The sequence below is a fragment of the Procambarus clarkii genome, chromosome 71 (genome assembly GCF_040958095.1).
Source record: "Procambarus clarkii isolate CNS0578487 chromosome 71, FALCON_Pclarkii_2.0, whole genome shotgun sequence".
Taxonomy (NCBI): domain Eukaryota; kingdom Metazoa; phylum Arthropoda; class Malacostraca; order Decapoda; family Cambaridae; genus Procambarus; species Procambarus clarkii.
The window spans coordinates 14,546,268-14,566,536 of NC_091220.1; the positions used below are offsets into that span (position 1 = coordinate 14,546,268).

General features: G+C 46.5%; 1 protein-coding gene across 1 annotated transcript in view; it reads right to left on the reverse strand.

The window, feature by feature from the left end:
* Positions 1–20,269, reverse strand: part of LOC138356266 (involucrin-like) — a 57,432-nt gene that overhangs the window by 23,063 nt on the left and 14,100 nt on the right. The window contains exon 3 of the mRNA XM_069312235.1: positions 15,664–17,358. Within this exon, the coding sequence (XP_069168336.1) occupies positions 15,664–17,358 (1,695 nt within the window). The remainder of the gene's footprint in view (positions 1–15,663; positions 17,359–20,269) is intronic.

Here is a 20,269-nt window from a genome sequence, read left to right on the forward strand (position 1 = left end):
TGATTGGGAAGTTTTCATGCTTGTAAACTGTTTAATAAATGTAACATTTATATATGTTCATTATTTTTAAGTACCTGTACGGCGCCCTGAAATATATTTGATAATTAAATACATTTGGTGCCTTGAATCGAATTGTATTAAATACCTGTGGTTTCCGGGAGCCGATTTCCTTAAGTGCTTTTGTCGCTGTGAAATATATTTTTTTAGTAAGAAAGTACCTCCGGTGCCCTGAACGTACCTCAGGTCCCCTGAACGTACCTCAAGTCCCTGAAAGTACCTCTGGTGCCCTGAAATAATTTGATTATGTATGGGATCTAAAATCTATTTTATTAGATAAATGCTTGTCCATCCTCGTGAAGCCTTCTTGGATATATAGGTGAGTCCTGCCTATCCACCTGGTCTCGCCGGTACAGCGGAGGATACATGCTTCTTGCCGGGACGGGGTTCGAATCCCCGATGGCTCGAATGGTTATATGCCTCATTGCTTCACTTGCAGTCTCATCTCTCCTAGTTGAATACATAGTCCTGCTGGCTTAGCGCTTTCTCTTGGTAATGACCTTACTTTAGAGATGGTCTGAAATAGTTTGTTGGTCCTTCGAATCGGATTCAAATCCCCGATGGTCCAAATGGTTATATATGCCTCGTTGCTTCACTTCCCGTCTCATCTCTCTTTCAAGCACAATACATAGTCCTGCTGGCTTAGTTCTTTCTCCTGATAATGATCTTAGAGATGGTCTGAAATAGTTTATGTTAGTCTATCACATATCCCTCAGAGTGGATATAATTGGGGTGGATATAAAAAAGGGGGTTCCGAGTGACTGAGACCTGGGGGAACAGGAACCGTTCCGAGCGACTGAGACCTGGGGAACAGGAGCCGTTCCGAGCGACTGAGACCTGGGGGAACAGGAGCCGTTCCGAGCGACTGAGACCTGGGAAACAGGAGCCGTTCCGAGCGACTTAGACCTGGGGAACAGGAACCGTTCCGAGCGACTGAGACCTGGGGAACAGGAGCCGTTCCGAGCGACTGAGACCTGGGGGAACAGGAGCCGTTCCGAGCGACTGAGACCTGGGGAACAGAAGCCGTTCCGAGCGACTAGTGTGACCTGGGCGTGTGAGTGTGGATAGCTGAGGTTATCAATAATGTCGACCTGGCCGTGTCGAAGCTGGTGGAGGGGACGACACACACTCACCACCCTCTCCTCTGCCTTACAACCCTCCCCCTGCCCCCCCCCCCCCGCTTCCGACCTGTCTTCCAGGTCTGGTCTGGTCTGGGTGATCTCTCGACCTGTCCCTCCGGGTCTGGTCTAGGCGTTCGATCTTCCCTGTGGAGCCTGGCTCCCTCTCCATCACTGACTTCCGGGTCTCTCTCTCTCTCTCTCTCTCTCTCTCTCTCTCTCTCTCTCTCTCTCTCTCTCTCTCTCTCTCTCTCTCTCTCTCTTCCCCACCTACATGAAGTCGATTGTTCAAGGGACGATTGTGAGATGCTCCAACAATCAGAGCATCCAGTCAGCTCAACCTTAACTAAGTTCGAATCCCGGATTCTGATTTCGACGCGTGCCCACCAGTCCTGTATGGGGATGGCCCCGACCCGCTCAGGCACCTACTGAATCCTGAATGCATGGTTGCTTCGTGATGAATCTGACTCTTATCTTCATCAACGAGTCTTGTAACCATCTAACTGGAGAGTTATATATTTTTATTTATTTTTTTTAAATCCATTATTGAAGGTTAGACAGCAATCACTGTAGAAATGCTTCATTTGGGCGAGTCTATGAACCCGGGTCTGCGGAGTGTAGTCGCTAGATTATAACCGATAGGAAAGTCAGCGAGAACAGCAGCAGCAAGAAGAACAGTAGCAACAGCTGCGTCACGATTCTTAAATTATAGCTAGACACGAAAACAGCTATTAATGTATTGCGCGGTTTAAGGGTTAAGAGCATCTCGAGTCGTTGCTTCAACGACTCGAGATGCTTCTGTTGAAGCAATGCTTCAACAGAAGAATTGCTTCATCAGATGACCACACGACCTCCATGCTATTGCTCCTGAGGTTTACTGAAGCCCCAACAACACAAGGAACACCAACTTGTTCACTAACCACCAACTGCTGCACACATATTAGACAATATACTCGACACTCAAAGCCCAAAATGAACAATATAAAACTACGAGCAACTAGGGAGACTTAATATAAAGTACGAGACATCTCCAGAGGCTTGGGTAAACCTTTTTAAGGAGATCTGTGGGAGATTGTCAGAGATTTTTTTAAGGAAGTTCTCGATGCTGCTGGAGATGAGAAGGTCCCCAGGCTCAGGAGTGACATCTTCGTGCTGTTCCTGCATCCTGGGAGAGACTATCTCTCATGACTTAGACATGGGATTCGAACCCTTGACGTCCAGGATCACCCCTAAATGTACAATGGTGCCAGGACCAAAGAGCCAGAGCTCAACCCCCGCAAGCACAATTAGGTGAGTACACACACACACACACACACACACACACACACACACACACACACAACCACACACACACACACACACACACACACACACACACACACACACACACACACACACACACACACACACACACACACACACACAACACACACACACCACCACACACACACACGCATAACCGTAGAGAACGAGACGACAACTGAAAACTGGAATCATAGATGATTCCATAGTGCGTGCGTGTGTGTGCACGAATGAGTGTGTAGATAGCAGACAGGTTTATACGAACATGAGTATAAATAAACCCATAAAGATATCACGTGTTTCGCCTAATATATATTAACCGCTCGGGAAGATTACTATAACATAGTAATATTCATCACACACTGTTATTTAATGGTGTGTAGCACCACTAGTTACAGGATTGAGAGAGAGAGAGAGAGAGAGAGAGAGAGAGAGAGAGAGAGAGAGAGAGAGAGAGAGAGAGAGAGAGACAGAGAGAGAGAGAGAGACAGAGAGAGAGAGAGAGACAGAGAGACAGAGAGAGCAGAGAGAGAGAGAGAGAGAGAGAGAGAGAGAGAGAGAGAGAGAGAGAGAGAGAGAGAGAGAGAGAGAGAGAGAAGTGGAGACATAGAACAGGGGGAAGAACCACACACAAAATTGGTTCTTACACGATTCCTTTGCCTCATTCTTATATACCTTCTTGATTCGGTTGAGGAGAGAGAGGGAAGATAGAGAGAAAGAGGGAGGGAAAGAAGGAAGGAAGTGGAGATAAAGAGAATAACAATGGGTCATTCCATTACTCACCTTACTCACCTGGCTACTTAGACTTTCACCTTACACCTACTCAATCATTCACTCAACAATTCAAACATTAACCCAACCAATTAGTCAGAGCTCAACCATAAAACACAACCAGCCAACCATCCGATCAACCGAATCACTCACCCCAGTGAGAGGACGAGTGCGACAGAGAGAGTGAAAAGGGGGCAGCAGGCTGATGACCGCTTGAGTACAGGCTGATCACGCTTGAGTGCCGGCTGATCACACTTGAGTGCCGTTCGAAGCCCTACAGCCTTGCTGGAGACTTGGTACACCAAGTTGGCCAACTGGCAGTTACTGCCCAAGACTTTTGTTTATAGTCCAACGTAAGTTTGGCCGGGCGAATTGTGATGAAGGGACCTCTGAAACGCCAAGTTTTCTCTCGCTGGTGATGTGTAGATGGTGTAGGGTGCTGTTAAGGGTCTTTAGGGCATTGTTTAGGGTCTTTAGGTCATTGTTTAGGGTCTTAGGCATTGTTTAGGGTCTTTAGCGCATTGTTTTAGGGTCTTTAGGGCATTGTTTAGGGTCTTTAGGTCATTGTTTAGGGTCTTTAGCGCATTGTTTTAGGGTCTTTAGGGCATGTTTAGGGTCTTTAGGGCATTGTTTAGGGTCTTTAGGTCATTGTTTAGGGTCTTTAGCGCATTGTTTTAGGGTCTTTAGGGCATTGTTTAGGGTCTTTAGGTCATTGTTTAGGGTCTTTAGGTCATTGTTTAGGGTCTTTAGGGCATTGTTTTAGGGTCTTTAGGCATTGTTAGGGTCTTTAGTGCATTGTTTTAGGGTCTTTAGCATTGTTTAGGGTCTTTTAGCGCATTATTTAGGGTCTTTAGGTCATTATTTAGGGTCTTTAGGGCATTTTATAGGGTCTTTAGGTCATTGTTTAGGGTCTTTAGCGCATTGTTTTAGGGTCTTTAGGGCATTGTTTAGGGTCTTTAGGTCATTGTTTAGGGTCTTTAGGGCATTGTTTTAGGGTCTTTAGGCATTGTTTAGGGTCTTTAGGTCATTGTTTAGGGTCTTTTGCGCATTGTTTTAGGGTCTTTTGCGCATTGTTTTAGGGTCTTTAGGGCATTGTTTTAGGGTCTTTAGGGCATTGTTTTAGGGTCTTTAGGCATTGTTTAGGGTCTTTAGCGCATTATTTAGGGTCTTTAGGTCATTATTTAGGGTCTTTAGGGCATTGTTTAGGGTCTTTAGGGCATTGTTTTAGGGTCTTTAGGCATTGTTTAGGGTCTTTAGGCATTGTTTAGGGTCTTTAGGGCATTTTTAGGGTCTTTAGGTCATTGTTTAGGGTCTTTAGGGCATTGTTTTAGGGTCTTTAGGCATTGTTTAGGGTCTTTAGTGCATTGTTTTAGGGTCTTTAGGCATTGTTTAGGGTCTTTAGCGCATTATTTAGGGTCTTTAGGTCATTATTTAGGGTCTTTAGGGCATTGTTTAGGGTCTTTAGGGCATTGTTTTAGGGTCTTTAGGCATTGTTTAGGGTCTTTAGGGCATTTTTTAGGGTCTTTAGGTCATTGTTTAGGGTCTTTAGGGCATTTTATAGGGTCTTTAGGTCATTGTTTAGGGTCTTTAGGGTATTGTTTAGGGTGTTGCTTGAGCAGGTAAATACGGGTTATATAGCTGCCATTAGATGGGGTACCCCGGCAGTGCCCGGGTCGACTCTGTACCCTGCAGGCCTCTCCCACCCCCCCACCCCCCTCTCACTCCCCCCCCACCCCATCTCACCCCCCCTCACCCCCTCTCACACCCCCCCCCACCAACCTTCCCCAAAATGTGCAATTTTGGTTGCACGTTTCACATCTATGTGACTTGTTGAAGGGGGAAGTGGAGGTTGATTCCCCCACTTTAAGGGGGGAGGGGCGGCAATGGGGTCGACCCCCGACCATCCTTGGAGGCTATATAAAACAAAGTCATGATGAAGAGTTGTGTGAGGCTAGCCTTGAGCATCTGGGCTTCCAACTTTTGAGAGATATTTGTATAGATAGACCAGGGAAGGGGGATTACCCGGCGTTGCCTGGGTCTCTCTGCATATTTCTTCTCCCCTCTCTCTCTCTCTGCATATTTCTTCTCCTCTCTCTCTCTCTCCCCTCTCTCGCTCTCTCATTCTCCCCTCTCTCTCAAACTTAAACAGTTTATCTCTTATTCAATTGGGTATCCGGCGGCTCTCTCTCTCTCTCTCCCATCGTCCCGTTCCGTCTCCCGAGGGAGAAAAGTAATATTAAATCAACAGTGATCCAATATCAATAACAGCTGAAATGTTTTTAAAACATTATTGCAAAACAATCCCATATTTCAGGCCGAATAGTTGTTGTGGAAATAGGAGCCATGCCTACTTAAAGAGGGGCATGGGGGCATGACCCAGAGTCTAGCACAGGGGATAGTTCAGTCGTCGTCAGTTGAAGCACCGTTCGAATCCTGAAGAGGACTATAGTGCCTCTGTGCACCTAATTGTAAGTAGGTATCCAGGAGATATATTTGGACTGTTGTGGGTTGCAATCAGGAAAGGGCAGCCGTGCACCTTACCCCCCTGTACCACGACGTGTCATAAGTTTTATAACCTGGAAACCGATTTGTCTTTGAATGTCGCGAATGCTTCATATAATCTTCTCAGGTGGTCAGTCAAACTGTTGTGCGTCGCTTTTCCAACGTAACCAATGATTTCCACTGCAGAATGTGTTGCTGGAATGTTGCTTAAATGTTACTTGAATGTTTCTTAAATGTTGTTTAAATGTTACTTGAATGTTTCTTAATTGTTTTTTGAATGTTTCTTGAATGTTGCTTGAATGTTTTTTGAATGTTGCCTTCATTCTACTCCGATTCTCAACCTCGATCAAGGAACACTGGGCACAGAATGGTTCAAATAGAGTTTAACTCTTCATACAGAGTGATGGAAAAAAAAGAATGTCGCGCCCAAGAGATTGGAACGTACAGGGAGATAAAATAAAAACTTTAGCCATGGAAGCAAAACTGACCAATTTAGACTCGCCTCAAAGTGCAAAAGATATCGACAAGAAAGGTTTCTCTGGAGTCCAGAGTCGCTTGGAACTCGATACGTCTAATTCCATGAAAAGGGATATATAAGAATTTTCACTCGTGTAGAGTGAACTGTGTTCGTACGGACTTTGGAGACGGTTGAATGTACCAAAAGTTTTCTTCAGCAAATAATATCATATCAACCCAAATCCTAGTGACAAGGGATTTTTTTCCTCTATTCTCAAGCCTGGGATTTATTGTTCCAGCCATGAAATCCACGTAGGGGGAGATTTTTGGTCTACCCGAGAAATCCTAATGGGATTTGACCTATTTCACAATTATGATTTGCTATTCCCCATAAATTGTAAACTTTCTCTTGTATTACCCCATTTTCGTGTTGAGGCAGCAGCCCGTCCTCCTAAGGTCCCCAACGTCAGAAAACTGTCGTATTAAAGTGACCTTATCCTAACCAACCAGAGGACCCAAAAGAAAACGGGACAAAATGTCAATTTCGCGACCCGCTACCATTTATTAGTCCGACAATTTTTGGCGTTAGGTAACGATTGTACGTCAAAATGCGACGTTCTATTAGGAGAACAGGTTGGCGCCACAGAGCCCTGTCCCATCCGGTTTGACTCTCCATACAAGGAAGTCGAATATTGATAATAAACATAATCAATGATCATGTCTTTACGGCTCAATGACCTCACTATTGCATCGTTTATTGACCTCTACGAACTATCACATTACTTTCTACGATCAGTTTCCAGTGTAAGGAACAGACATAAGATATCGAGTTATGTCTTAACTCTTCAAGACAAGTTAATGTTAGGCTAACGTCTCTCCATTGCATTATTTCTTTAGCTATCCAGTGATATATTTAGCTATATCTAGCTAACATTATATCGCTCAATGTTTTATGTGCGATAGCTGTTCTGTCTCACACACATACATACACATACATACACACACACACACACACACACCACACACACACACACACACACACACACACACACATACACACACACACACACACACACACACACACACATACATACATACACACACACACACACACACACACACACACACACACACACACACACACACACACGCACACACATTTGGGAGATGACATTCTTCAAGAATCAGAGAGTGAGAAAGATCTTGGGCTTGATATCACGCCAGACCTGCCCTTATCAGGATCAGCGACTTATGCCAGGTTGGCTAACATAAGAAACTTGTGTAAGGAATCATTCAGAACCATGTATACCACATATGTCAGACCAATCCTGGAGTATGCAGCTCCAGCATTGAATCCGTATCTGGTCAAGCACAAGGCTAAATTTGAGAACGTTTAGATGTATACTACCAGACTAGTACCAGAGCTGAGGGGCATGAGCTGCGAGGAGAGACTACAGGAACTAAACCTCACGTCACAGGAAGACAGAAAAGTTAGGGGAGACACGATCACCACATACAAGATTTTCAGAGAAATTGATAGGGGTAGATAAAGACATTAGGCAGTGATGTGGTGATGGTAGTGGAAGAGAGATGGGAGAGGGAGAAGGGAGAGGAACGAAGAAGAGATGGGAAAGGGGGAAGGGTAGTGGGACAGAGGAGGTAAAGGCTCAGGTCTGCCTTTCCTATGGGGTAAAAATGTCGAAGTTCATAGACATGATGAAGCCTAAGACGTGTCCGTGTTGTGGCTTATAGCGATCATCCCTCCCTATCCCTCCCTCCCTCCATCCCTATCCCTCCAGCCCTCCCTATCCCTCCAGCCCTCCTTTCGCTGTCCCACTTTCTAACTTAAAAAAAAAATTACTTCCATTTCCGTGTCCATTCTTTCCGTTCCTTTGCTTCCCTCAGCCCCTTTTCTTCCATTCGTCTCCATCCTTCTCTAGGAACCTATTGGGCCTTGCTTCATTCCTCTATTCTATTTCCCTATCTACATTCCCTCTTAATCCTTCTGTCGTCCCTCTAGAGGGCAGTTGACTGTGGGGGATAGGCGACAGACGAAGTGTTTCATCCTGTATTGATATGATGGATCACAGCGCCTTGTCCCCTCCGGTTTTGACTGTGATCTGGGAAATGCTGGGAACCTTACCTAAAGGGAAAGGGTTGATTAATGTTGGTGGTTAGATGCTCGGGGAGTTTTGGTGTCCTGGTGGCAGTCTTGAGATATATATATGTAAATGAAACCTCCCTCTCCATCCTATTCTCCCTCTATCCTATTCTCTCTCCTTCTATCCCTTCCATTCTTAATTTGACTCATCTTCCCATAATTCATTTTATGTTTTGCTGAGAACTCCACCAGCTCTCTCTCCGTCTCTTCTTCTTCTCTCTTTCTTTCCCTTTGCCTTCATTTCTTTCCTTTTTACCGTTGACTATTCCCTTCCATCTTTCACGGCACTCTATCCGCCGTTCCTACTCTTATTCAATATCTCATTCCTCTCCTGTGTTAACTTGTTTCTACTCTCTCTCTCTCTCTCTCTCTCTCTCTCTCTCTCTCTCTCTCTCTCTCTCTCTCTCTCTCTCTCTCTCTCTCTCTCTCTCTCTCTCTCCTTGAGATGACTGGCAGGTGAACCAAGGTGATGGAACAGTAAATTGGGTAGCAAATGTCACCCATTTCAAGTGCTATTTTTGAGCGGGTAATGGGCTAGCGAAGAGGGGCGTAGGGGAGGACACACGCAGCAAGGGTGATTATTGATAACGTTAAGGGGGGAATTTGGCCTCTAGGGAAGTTATATGCCAGCTACTTCTATCACCAGTACTTCTGTCAGCGGTACTGATACTTCTGTTCAGACGAAAGTAGGAGTGATGTCTATTGCAGTGCTCCCCCGTTGTTCTGTGCATTGGAATAATTGAAGTAAAACTGCTACTGCCAGCGCTGATTAGCACACCAGTTGATTGACAGTTGAGAGGCGGGACCAAAGAGCCAGAGCTCAACCCCCGCAAACACCAACTAGGTGAGTACAAACAGTAGGGCTATTCGTTCTAAACTAGAGGACAGTCACATGGCTGGTAGGCTAGTTATCTTGAGATGATTTCGGGGCTTAGCGTCCCCGAGGCCCGGTCCTCGACCAGGCCTCCCTTTAGTGGTAGTGGGAGGTAGTGGCCTCCCACCAGGTAGTGGACTTACCTGGTACAGGAGCGGGGCAAGTAGCACGGGCTATGGTGAGCCCGTAGTGGACTTACCTGGCACTGGAGCGGGGCAAGTAGCACGGGCTATGGTGAGGCCCGTAGTGGACTTACCTGGCACTGGAGCGGGGCAAGTAGCACGGGCTATGGCGAACCCGTAGTGGACTTCCTGGCACAGGAGCGGGGCAAGTAGCACGGGCTATGGTGAACCCGTAGTGGACTTCCTGGCACAGGAGCGGGGCAAGTAGCACGGGCTTATGGCGAACCCGTAGTGGACTTATCTGGCACAGGAGCGGGGCAAGTAGCACGGGCTATGGCGAACCCGTAGTGGACTTACCTGGCACAGGAGCGGGGCAAGTAGCACGGGCTATGAACGGGTCCCACTACGGGTGAACCCGTAGTGGACTTATCTGGCGGGGCAAGTAGCACGGGCTATGGCGAACCCGCAGTGGACTTAATAATGCTACCTATCTGGTTGTTTCTCAATGTACTTTAACACTGAAACAACTAATAACATTTCCCAATGTCAACAAAACAGGTAAACATTTAACACAACATTGATAGCAATACGAAACATCCGTTTCCCTTTTGTATTAAAAATCAAAAATAAAAATCACTGCCCCCTTTTTTTTGAGTTACAAATATTATACAATATATATATTATACAAATTATACAATTATTAAATTATACAAATATATATATTATACAAATTATATTATACAAATAAATACAAATGTGGCTTTGTAAATCTGAAGTACAGAAGCTTGTTGGAAATTACAAAAAATACGACTCATTGTAATTCATATTTTGTCATTTTTGATATAAAAATTAAGCAACAAATGAATGCAGGAAAAAAGTAGATTAAATGGATTGTTATAAAGTTTTAATGAGGATTGTGAGTGATGGTTATCAAGTCTGAACAGAGAGGAGGAATAATAATGATGTATTATACAATCACTGTGGCTGTATTACCACAACAGCTTTGTGGCTTCAGTTGCATACAACAGCTTCATCTTTAAATTCTGAAAAAATATATAAAAAGCCCCCCCCCAAAAAAAAAAAACTAGCGAAAAGAAAATGGGGGAAGATGATTTTTATGCTATTACAACCTAATTTGGTAAGAAACAGTGATTATTTTACGAGAATTATCTTACCTGGTTGTTTTCTGACACCTGACCCGTGACACCTGACCCGTGACACCTGACCCGTGACACCTGACCCGTGACACCTGACCCGTGACACCTGACCAGTGACACCTGACCCGTGACACCTGACCTATCTCGTTACCCCAGACACGGAATGAAGGGGTAGGGGTGGGGATTTTCAGGGGAAAGCACCAAGCCATTACGACTATATAGCACTGGGAAGGGGTCAAGATATAAGGATTTGGGATTGGACGAGGGAAAGGAATGGTGCCCAATCACTTGGCAGCACCCCCTCTCCCCCCTTGACTTTAAAAAAGGGAGGGGTGCTGCCTAATAAATCCCCCTTGGTTATGCAGTCAGTGGATAGGAAATGTGCCGCTGGTAGATTTTTAACATTAGTTTAAAATGTATGTAAAGTCAGATATTGACTTTCTAAATATTGGTACAGTTTCCACTCTTGGAACAGTGAACGTGGATACAGTGATGGGGAAATGGTGGGTGGAAACACTTCTCGTTTTGTGTGTGTGTTTTGTGTTGTGTTTGTAGGGAGAATGGAGTGGGGGGAAAGCATGGGTGTGTGGATAGACTGTGTGTGGTGTGCAGGAAAGGAGAAGATGGGAGATGGGCATGTGTGTACTCACCTAGTACTCACCTAGTTGTGTTTGCGGGGGTTGAGCTCTGGCTCTTTGGTCCCGCCTCTCAACCGTCAATCAACAGTGTGTACAGATTCCTGAGCCTATTGGGCTCTATCATATCTACACTTGAAACTGTGTATGGAGTCAGCTCGCACCACATCAGTTCTAATGCATTCCATTTGTCAACCACTCTGACACTGAAAAAGTTCTTTCTAATATCTCTATGGCTCACTTTGGGCACTTCCGATTCCACCTGTGTCCCCTTGTGCTGTGCCCCTTGTGTAAATAGCCTGTCTTTATCTACCCTATCAATTCCCTTGAGATCTTGAATGTAGTGATCATGTCCCCCCCTAACTCTTCTGTCTTCCAGCGAAGTGAGGTTCAATTCCCGCAGTCTCTCCTCGTAGCTCATACGTCTCAGCTCGGGTACTAGTCTGGTGGCAAATCTTTGAACCTTTTCCAGTTTAGTCTTATCCTTGACTAGATATGGACACCATGCTGGGGCTGCATACTCCAGAATTGGCCTGACATATGTGGTTATACAAAGTTCTGAATGATTCTTTACACAAATTTCTGAATGCCGTTCGTATGTTGGCCAGCCTGGCATATGCCGCTGATGTTATCCTCTTGATATGTGCTGCAGGAGACAGGTCTGACGTGATATCAACTCCCAAGTCTTTTTCTTTCTCTGACTCCTGAAGGATTTCCTCTCCCAGATGATACCTTGTATTTGACCTCCTGCTCCCTACACCTATCTTCATTACATTACATTTGGTTGGGTTGAACTCCAACAACCACTTGTTCGACCATTCCTTCAGTTTGTCTAGGTCTTCTTGAAGCCTCAAACAGTCCTCTTCTGTCTTAATCCTTCTCATAATTTTGGCATCATCCGCAAACATTGAGAGAAATGAATCTATTACCCTCCGGGAGATCATTTACATATATCAGAAACAAGATAAGACCGAGTACAGAGCCCTGTGGGACTCCACTGGTGACTTCCACGCAATCAGAGGTCTCACCCCTCACCGTAACTCTCTGCTTCCTATTGCTTAGGTACTCCCTTATCCACTGGAGCATCCTTACCAGCTACACCTGCCTGTCTCTCCAGCTTATGTACCAGCCTCTTATGCGGTACTGTGTCCAAAGGCTTTCCGACAATCCAAGAAATGCAGTCCGCCCAGCCCTCTCTTTCTTGCTTAATCTGTGTCACCTGGTCATAGAATTCTATTAAGCCAGTCAGGCAAGATTTACCCTCCCTGAACCCATGTTGTCGATTTGTCACGAAGTCCCTTCTCTCCAGATGTGCTACCAGGTTTTTTCTCACGATCTTCTCCATCACCTTGCATGGTATACAAGTCAAGGATACTGGCCTGTAGTTTCAGTGCCTCTTGCCTGTCGCCCTTTTCGTATATTGGGACCACATTCGCCGTCTTCCATATTTCTGGTAGGTCTCCCGTCTCTAGTGACTTACTATACACTATGGAGAGTGGCAAGCAAAGTGCCTCTGCACACTCTTTCAGTACCCAGATGATCTGTGTGTGTGCGTGTGTGTGTGTGTGCGTGTGTGTGTGTGTGTGTGTGTGTGTGTGTGTGTGTGTGTGTGTGTGTGTGTGTGTGTGTGTGTGTGTGCGTGTGTGTGTGTGTGTATGTGTGTGTGTGTGTGGTGTGTGTACGGGAAGATGATGGTGAGTAAGGGAGTACCCCTAGCACCCCATCTATTACCAGTATATACATTACAGAGCCACAAGAACTTAGAAACGAAGGGAAAAGCCGCGATAAGACATATACGAATATTAAACTTGAGGACAAGTGAGATTAGCGAGGAGACAAGATCGTGGGGGAAGAGTTGATGACAGGAAAAAGGGCTGGATACACCGAGGGAAGATTTTGTGGGAGTGGTGGAGATCTGTTGTGGGTGGTGGAGAGGGGGAGATTAGAGTAGGGTGCAGGCGAGGAGTCACAATAACGGGGCTAAAGTATGTTGACCAGACCACACACTAGAAGGGTGAAGGGACGACGACGTTTCGGTCCGTCCTGGACCATTCTCAAGTCAATTGGTGGATCGATCGACAATCGATTTGAGAATGGTCCAGGACGGACCGAAACGTCGTCGTCCTGTCACTTTCTAGTGTGTGGTCTGGTCAACAAAACCCTTTATTGTTTATATTTACTAAGAGATAAACACATCCCAATATTGTTGACCAGACCACACACTAGAAGGTGAAGGGATGACGACGTTTCGGTCCGTCCTGGACCATTCTCAAGTCAATTCTCAAGACAATCGACTTGAGAATGATCCAGGACGGACCGAAACGTCGTCGTCCTTTCACCTTCTAGTGTGTGGTCTGGTCAACATTAGCGCAGGGTACTAGAGTGTCGCCATAGTGTACGTGTTGCCATAAGGTACGTGTCGCCATAATGTACGTACTGCCATAGTGTACGTGTCAGTGTGACTCCAAAAAGTCAGCAGCATCTGATATTTTTGCAGGCAGAATCCTTCATCTTGTGAGGAAGAGAGAGAGAGAGATATTCCTCCAGCTCTCGCGACGGCCTGAGTGGCAGATTAAGATCTTCCTCAGTTCATTCCACGGCATTTAGTTGAATTAGATGAGGGTAATAGTGTCTCATGGGGCAGTGTGTGGGTAACATGGGTAATGAATAATATTTTCACGGGGGATATCTGAGCCATGAGACATCGACTTGCCTCATTTTTCACTCATTCTACTCACTACACATCTCTCTCTGTCACCTCATCGATTCCCAAAAACAAACTATTTTTGTTCATATCGTTATGGAGATACAGTAGAACATACGTAAGATACAGGATAGTTACTAGATCAAAATCTAGTTGTACTTACGTTTATGTGTGCATAAATATTCTAGGTAAAGGGGATAGCCCAATCTGTTCCGCCCCAAACATCTGTCCCCCACACGCGCATACTTCCCTCCACTAGAGAATATACCGTAAGATGCCCCATTAAAAATATACACGCTACAGGTATGTCCTGACACACACATATACCAGACAAAATTCTATTTTCAACTCTGAAGTAAAAAAAAAATATTCCCAAAAAGTCGAAAGTTAATTAAACTTTCTCCACAGTGAAATTTTTGGAGAGTCAGCTGAAAATTTGGCTTAGAGCCATTCCGTAGAGGAGTATATGTGTGTGGGTATTACATAGGGTGAAATAGGTGAGAGATGAAAGTCGTATTAAATTGGAAATGCCAATTTCTTGGCGTGATTTTCTCGAAAAATTTGATGGGGTTACAAATGTGACGCTGTTTGGGGTCTTTGGGGGTGGGTTTGGGGGGTTAGTTTGGGTGGTTGGAAGGAGGAAGGGGTTGTCTTTTGGAGAAAGGGAATAAAGGTATGGGTAATGGTGGAAGAGGAAGGGATTGAGGTAAGAGTGGTGGCCATGTGATAGTGAGAAAGAAGAGGAGATGGCAAGATAGGTGAAGATTGATGTGAGAGCGAAGGGAGAGGCGGAAGAGAGAGAGAGAGAGGAGGGGGTAGTGGATGGGGCGTGAGGGGGGAGCACCTAGGGAATGGGGGGACTGTGGTGATTAGGGGGAATAGAAAGGAAAGGGGAATAGGGAGAGCGGGTAAGAAATAGGTATTCCTGAAGAAGCTTTCAACTAATGCTTCAACCTTTCTCTAAGGAACATAATATTTCCTCAAGCACATAATATTTGATTACTGAAGGAGAACAGTAACTCATTTCCAATTGCAGCGTGATGCTAAACGGGAGATAATGCAGGATTAAGCATCTCTCAAGAAGGAGGTTACTGAGCAGAGATGGTTTGTGGGAAATTATCAGCCTCCCTCTCTCTCTCTCTCTCTCTCTCTCTCTCTCTCTCTCTCTCTCTCTCTCTCTCTCTCTCTCTCTCTCTCTCTCTCTCTCTCTCTCTCTCTTGTGCTCATCGACACCCACCTTATCCTTCGTCCCATCTTCCACACACTCGTTTTTCAGTGTCTCTCTTCTCAAACATTTTTGGCGACTCAAGACGTCTCCACTGACCTTTGAGAAGCTCTAGACGTCTCCACTGACCTCTGAGAAGCTCTAGACGTCTCCACTGACCTCTGAGAAGCTCTAGATGTCTCCACTGACCTCTGAGAAGCTCTAGACGTCTCCACTGACCTTTGAGAAGCTCTAGACGTCTCCACTGACCTCTGAGAAGCTCTAGATGTCTCCACTGACCTCTGAGAAGCTCTAGACGTCTCCACTGACCTTTGAGAAGCTCTAGACGTCTCCACTGACCTTTGAGAAGCTCAAGACGTCTCCACTGACCTTTGAGAAGCTCAAGACGTCTCCACTGACCTTTGAGAAGCTCTAGACGTCTCCACTGACCTCTGAGAAGCTCTAGACGTCTCCACTGACCTTTGAGAGGCTCTAGACGTCTCCACCGACCTTTGAGAGGCTCTAGATGTCTCCACTGACCTTTGAGAAGCTCTAGACGTCTTCACCGACCTTTGAGAGGCTCTAGATGTCTCCACTGACCTTTGAGAAGCTCTAGACGTCTCCACTGACCTTTGAGAGGCTCTAGACGTCTCCACCGACCTTTGAGAGGCTCTAGATGTCTCCACTGACCTTTGAGAGGCTCTAGACGTCTCCACCGACCTTTGAGAGGCTCTAGATGTCTCCACTGACCTTTGAGAAGCTCTAGACCTCTCCAGTGACCTTTGAGAAGATCTAGATGTCTCCACTGACCTTTGAGAAGCTCTAGACGTCTCCACTGACCTTTGAGAGGCTCTAGACGTCTCCACTGACCTTTGAGAGGCTCTAGACGTCTCCACCGACCTTTGGAAGGCTCTAGATGTCTCCACTGACCTTTGAGAAGCTCTAGACTTCTCCAGTGACCTTTGAGAAGCTCTAGACGTCTCCACTGACCTTTAAGAGGCTCTAGATGTCTCCACTGACCTTTAAGAGGCTCTAGACGTCTCCACCGACCTTTGAGAGGCTCTAGACGTCTCCACTGACCTTCGAGAGGCTCTAGACGTCTCCACCGACCTTTGAGAAGCTCTAGACGTCTCCACTGACCTTTAAGAGGCTCTAGACGTCTCCACCGACCTTTGAGAAGCTCTAGATGTCTCCACTGACCTTTGAGAAGCTCTAGACGTCTCCACTGACCTTTGAGAGGCTCTAGACGTCTCCACTGACCTTTGAGAAGCTCTAGACGTCTCCACTGACCTTTAAGAGGCTCTAGACGTCTCCACCGACCTTTGAGAAGCTCTAGATGTCTCCACTGACCTTTGAGAGGCTCTAGACGTCTCCACTGACCTCTGAGAAGCTCTAGACGTCTCCACTGACCTTTGAGAAGCTCTAGACGTGTCCACTGACCTTTGAGAAGCTCTAGACGTCTCCACTGACCTTTAAGAGGTTCTAGACGTCTCCATCGACCTTTAAGAGGTTTTAGACGTCTCCACTGACCTTTGAGAAGCTCTAGACGTCTCCACTGACCTTTAAGAGGTTTTAGACGTCTCCACTGACCTTTGAGAAGCTCTAGACGTCTCCACTGACCTCTGAGAAGCTCTAGACGTCTCCACTGACCTTTGAGATGCTCTAGATGTCTCCACTGACCTTTGAGAAGCTCTAGACGTCTCCACTGACCTTTGAGAAGCTCTAGACTTCTCCAGTGACCTTTGAGAAGCTCTAGATGTCTCCACTGACCTTTGAGAAGCTCTAGACGTCTCCACTGACCTTTGAGAAGCTTTAGACGTCTCCACCGACCTTTGAGAGGCTCTAGACGTCTCCACTGACCTTTGAGAAGCTCTAGACGTCTCCACCGACCTTTGAGAGGCTCTAGACGTCTCCACTGACCTTTGAGAAGCTCTAGACGTCTCCACTGACCTTTGAGAGGCTCTAGACGTCTCCACCGACCTTTGAGACGCTCTAGACGTCTCCACTGACCTTTGAGAGGCTCTAGACGTCTCCACCGACCTTTGAGAGGCTCTAGACGTCTCCACCGACCTTTGAGAAGCTCTAGACGTCTCCACTGACCTTTGAGAAGCTCTAGATGTCTCCACTGACCTTTGAGAAGCTCTAGACGTCTCCACTGACCTTTGAGAAGCTCTAGACGTCTCCACTGACCTTTGAGAAGCTCTAGACGTCTCCACTGACCTTTCGTGGTCAGGAATTTCCGTCGGATCTCTGATAATCTTTCCTTTTTACCTGGGTGTGGACCTTCCTCTGTCCCTTTGTGTAAAATTTGGACTTCTTTGCACCTGAATTTCCAATATATTCCCTTTCCCTTCGTCAGAGACGCCACCCTTCCCTTTTTTTGGGAGGGGTGGTGGGGTTAGGAGGAGGGGGGAATGGGGTGTTAAGGTACATACACACCTGCCTCCCTCACACACCTACTCCCTCGTACACACCTGCCTCCCTCACACACTTACTCCCTCATACACACCTGGCTCCCTCATACACACCTGCCTCCCTCACACACCTACTCCCTCATACACACCTGCCTCCCTCACACACCTACTCCCTCGTACACACCTGCCTCCCTCACACACCTACTCCCTCATACACACCTGCCTCACACACCTACTCCCTCGTACACACCTGCCTCCCTCACACACCTACTCCCTCATACACACCTGCCTCCCTCACACACCTACTCCCTCATACACACCTGCCTCCCTCACACATCTACTCCCTCATACACACCTGCCTTCCTCACACACCTACTCCCTCATACACACCTGCCTCCCTCACACACCTACTCCCTCATACACACCTGCCTCCCTCACACACCTACTCCCTCATACACACCTGCCTCCCTCACACACCTACTCCCTCATACACACCTGCCTCACACACCTACTCCCTCATACACCTGCTGCTCTTCTCTCATCGATTACGCCTCAGAGTTTCTGATAAAAGTCAATTAGTTTCGGTATGGTGCTTGTACTGGGCTGGATTGGGGCGGATTTGGTGAGCCAGGGAGATATAATCTCCAGGTAGATTATCTCCCAGGTAGATGCAGGTCCTCCAGGTAGATGCAGGTCTCAAGGTAGATGTCTCCAGGTAGATGTCTCCAGGTAGATGCAGGTCTCAAGGTAGATGTCTCCAGGTAGATGCAGGTCCTCCAGGTAGATGCAGGTCCTCCAGGTAGATGCAGGTCCTCCAGGTAGATGCAGATCTCCAGGTAGATGCAGATCTCCAGGTAGATGTCTCCAGGGAGATAAGAGAGCGCCAGGCCGGCTTCGTACCCGAGTCTCCGTAGCCGTAACATTTCTATTCCCGGCTGTCGAGTGTGTTATATTGATGAGGGCGCCGCTACTCGTCCTTGCCCGGGATCGATTCCCACCCCCGACCACCACCATAACCTTTGGATCAAGCAAGTTGTTCGTTCGTGAGACCCCCACCGACGGGTTCAGTTGGCTAGAGGGAGTTATGGTTCTCTCACGTGATAAAACGTCAAATTTGAAGTGGTTTTGGTCTAGCCTGAAACGTACAAATCTAGGTAATTCATGTTCCTTTCCTTCCAGGAAGCGTCAATACTTGTGTGGTCTTAATTTCAATAAAACACTGTAAAATCGACGCTGTGGACGATTACCCACAAAATACGATCTTCTTGAGGTTATCTTGAGATGATTTCGGGGCTTTTTAGTGTCCCCGCGGCCCGGTCCTCGACCAGGCCTCCACCCCCAGGAAGCAGCCCGTGACAGCTGACTAACACCCAGGTACATATTTTACTGCTAGGTAACAGGGGCATAGGGTGAAAGAAACTCTGCCCATTGTTTCTCGCCGGCGCCCGGGATCGAACCCAGGACCACAAGATCACAAGTCCCGCGTGCTGTCCGCTCGGCCGACCGGCTCCCGGCCAACGATGCATTAAGTGTGAGGACAGTTCCCAGCGTTGCAAATTATTGGATTTGCAATGAGCGAAATTGGTTGATTTAACACAATGTAACAATTTTTATCTCTGGGTAGCAGAGAAGGGAGCCGGTCGGCCGAGCGGACAGCACGCTGCACTTGTGATCCTGTGGTCCTGGGTTCGATCCCAGGCGCCGGCGAGAAACAATGGGCAGAGTTTCTTTCACCCTATGTCCCTGTTACCTAGCAGTAAAATAGGTACCTGGGTGTTAGTCAGCTGTCACGGGCTGCTTCCTGGGGGTGGAGGCCTGGTCGAGGACCGGGCCGCGGAGACACTAAAAGCCCCGAAATCATCTCAAGATAACCAAGATTGTGTATTATGTATTTTCTTTAGATTATGTCTTGATTAGATATAGATTATGTGTTGATTATCTTTAAATTATGTTTGTCAGTTTGACTGCCTGTCTCTATAAGATTGGAGAGGTTTGAGGGTTAACCTCTCAAAGCTTTGCATGGTGACCTGTGATTGGATGGGGAGTGTCGTAGGAAGGTTAGATCAACCCCCCACCCACCCCCCACGCCCCTTTCCTTTTAAAGGATCGGCTCCTATTCTATGTCCCACTGGCCAGTACGGCCTAACAGAACCAGCTACATTTACAAAAGGTACTGAGTAGCTTTACTGTTTAGCACACAGGTTCGAAGCCAGGTACTGAAGTACCTGATTCACGCCATCACTAGGTTGAAGCCAGGTTCAACCTGGCTTTCAGGTGTTCATTTGAACACCTGAAAGGTGTTTCAGGTGTTCAATTTGTTCATTTGAAGCCAGGTACTGAAGTACCTGATTCACGCTATCACTAGGTTGAAGCCAGGTTCAGCCTGGCTTTCAGGTGTTCATTTGAACACCTGAAAGGTGTTTCAGGTGTTCAATTTGTTCATTTGAAGTCAGGTACGCACTTTTACTGCTCTGGGGCCAAATTCACGAAGCAGTTAAGCAAGCACTTACGAACCTGTCCATCTTTTCTCAATCTTTGGCGGCTTTGTTTACAATTATTAAACAGTCAATGAGCTCCGAAGCACCAGGAGGCTGTTTATAACAATAACAACAGTTGATTGGCAAGTTTTCATGCTTGTAAACTGTTTAATAAATGTTACCAAAGCCGTCAAAGATTGAGGAAAGATGTACAGCTTCGTAAGTACTTACGTAACTGCTTCGTGAATCTGGCCCCAGGTTTAGATCTAGAAATATTTATCGTATAGAGGAACCAAACAGGTTGTTATAATTTAA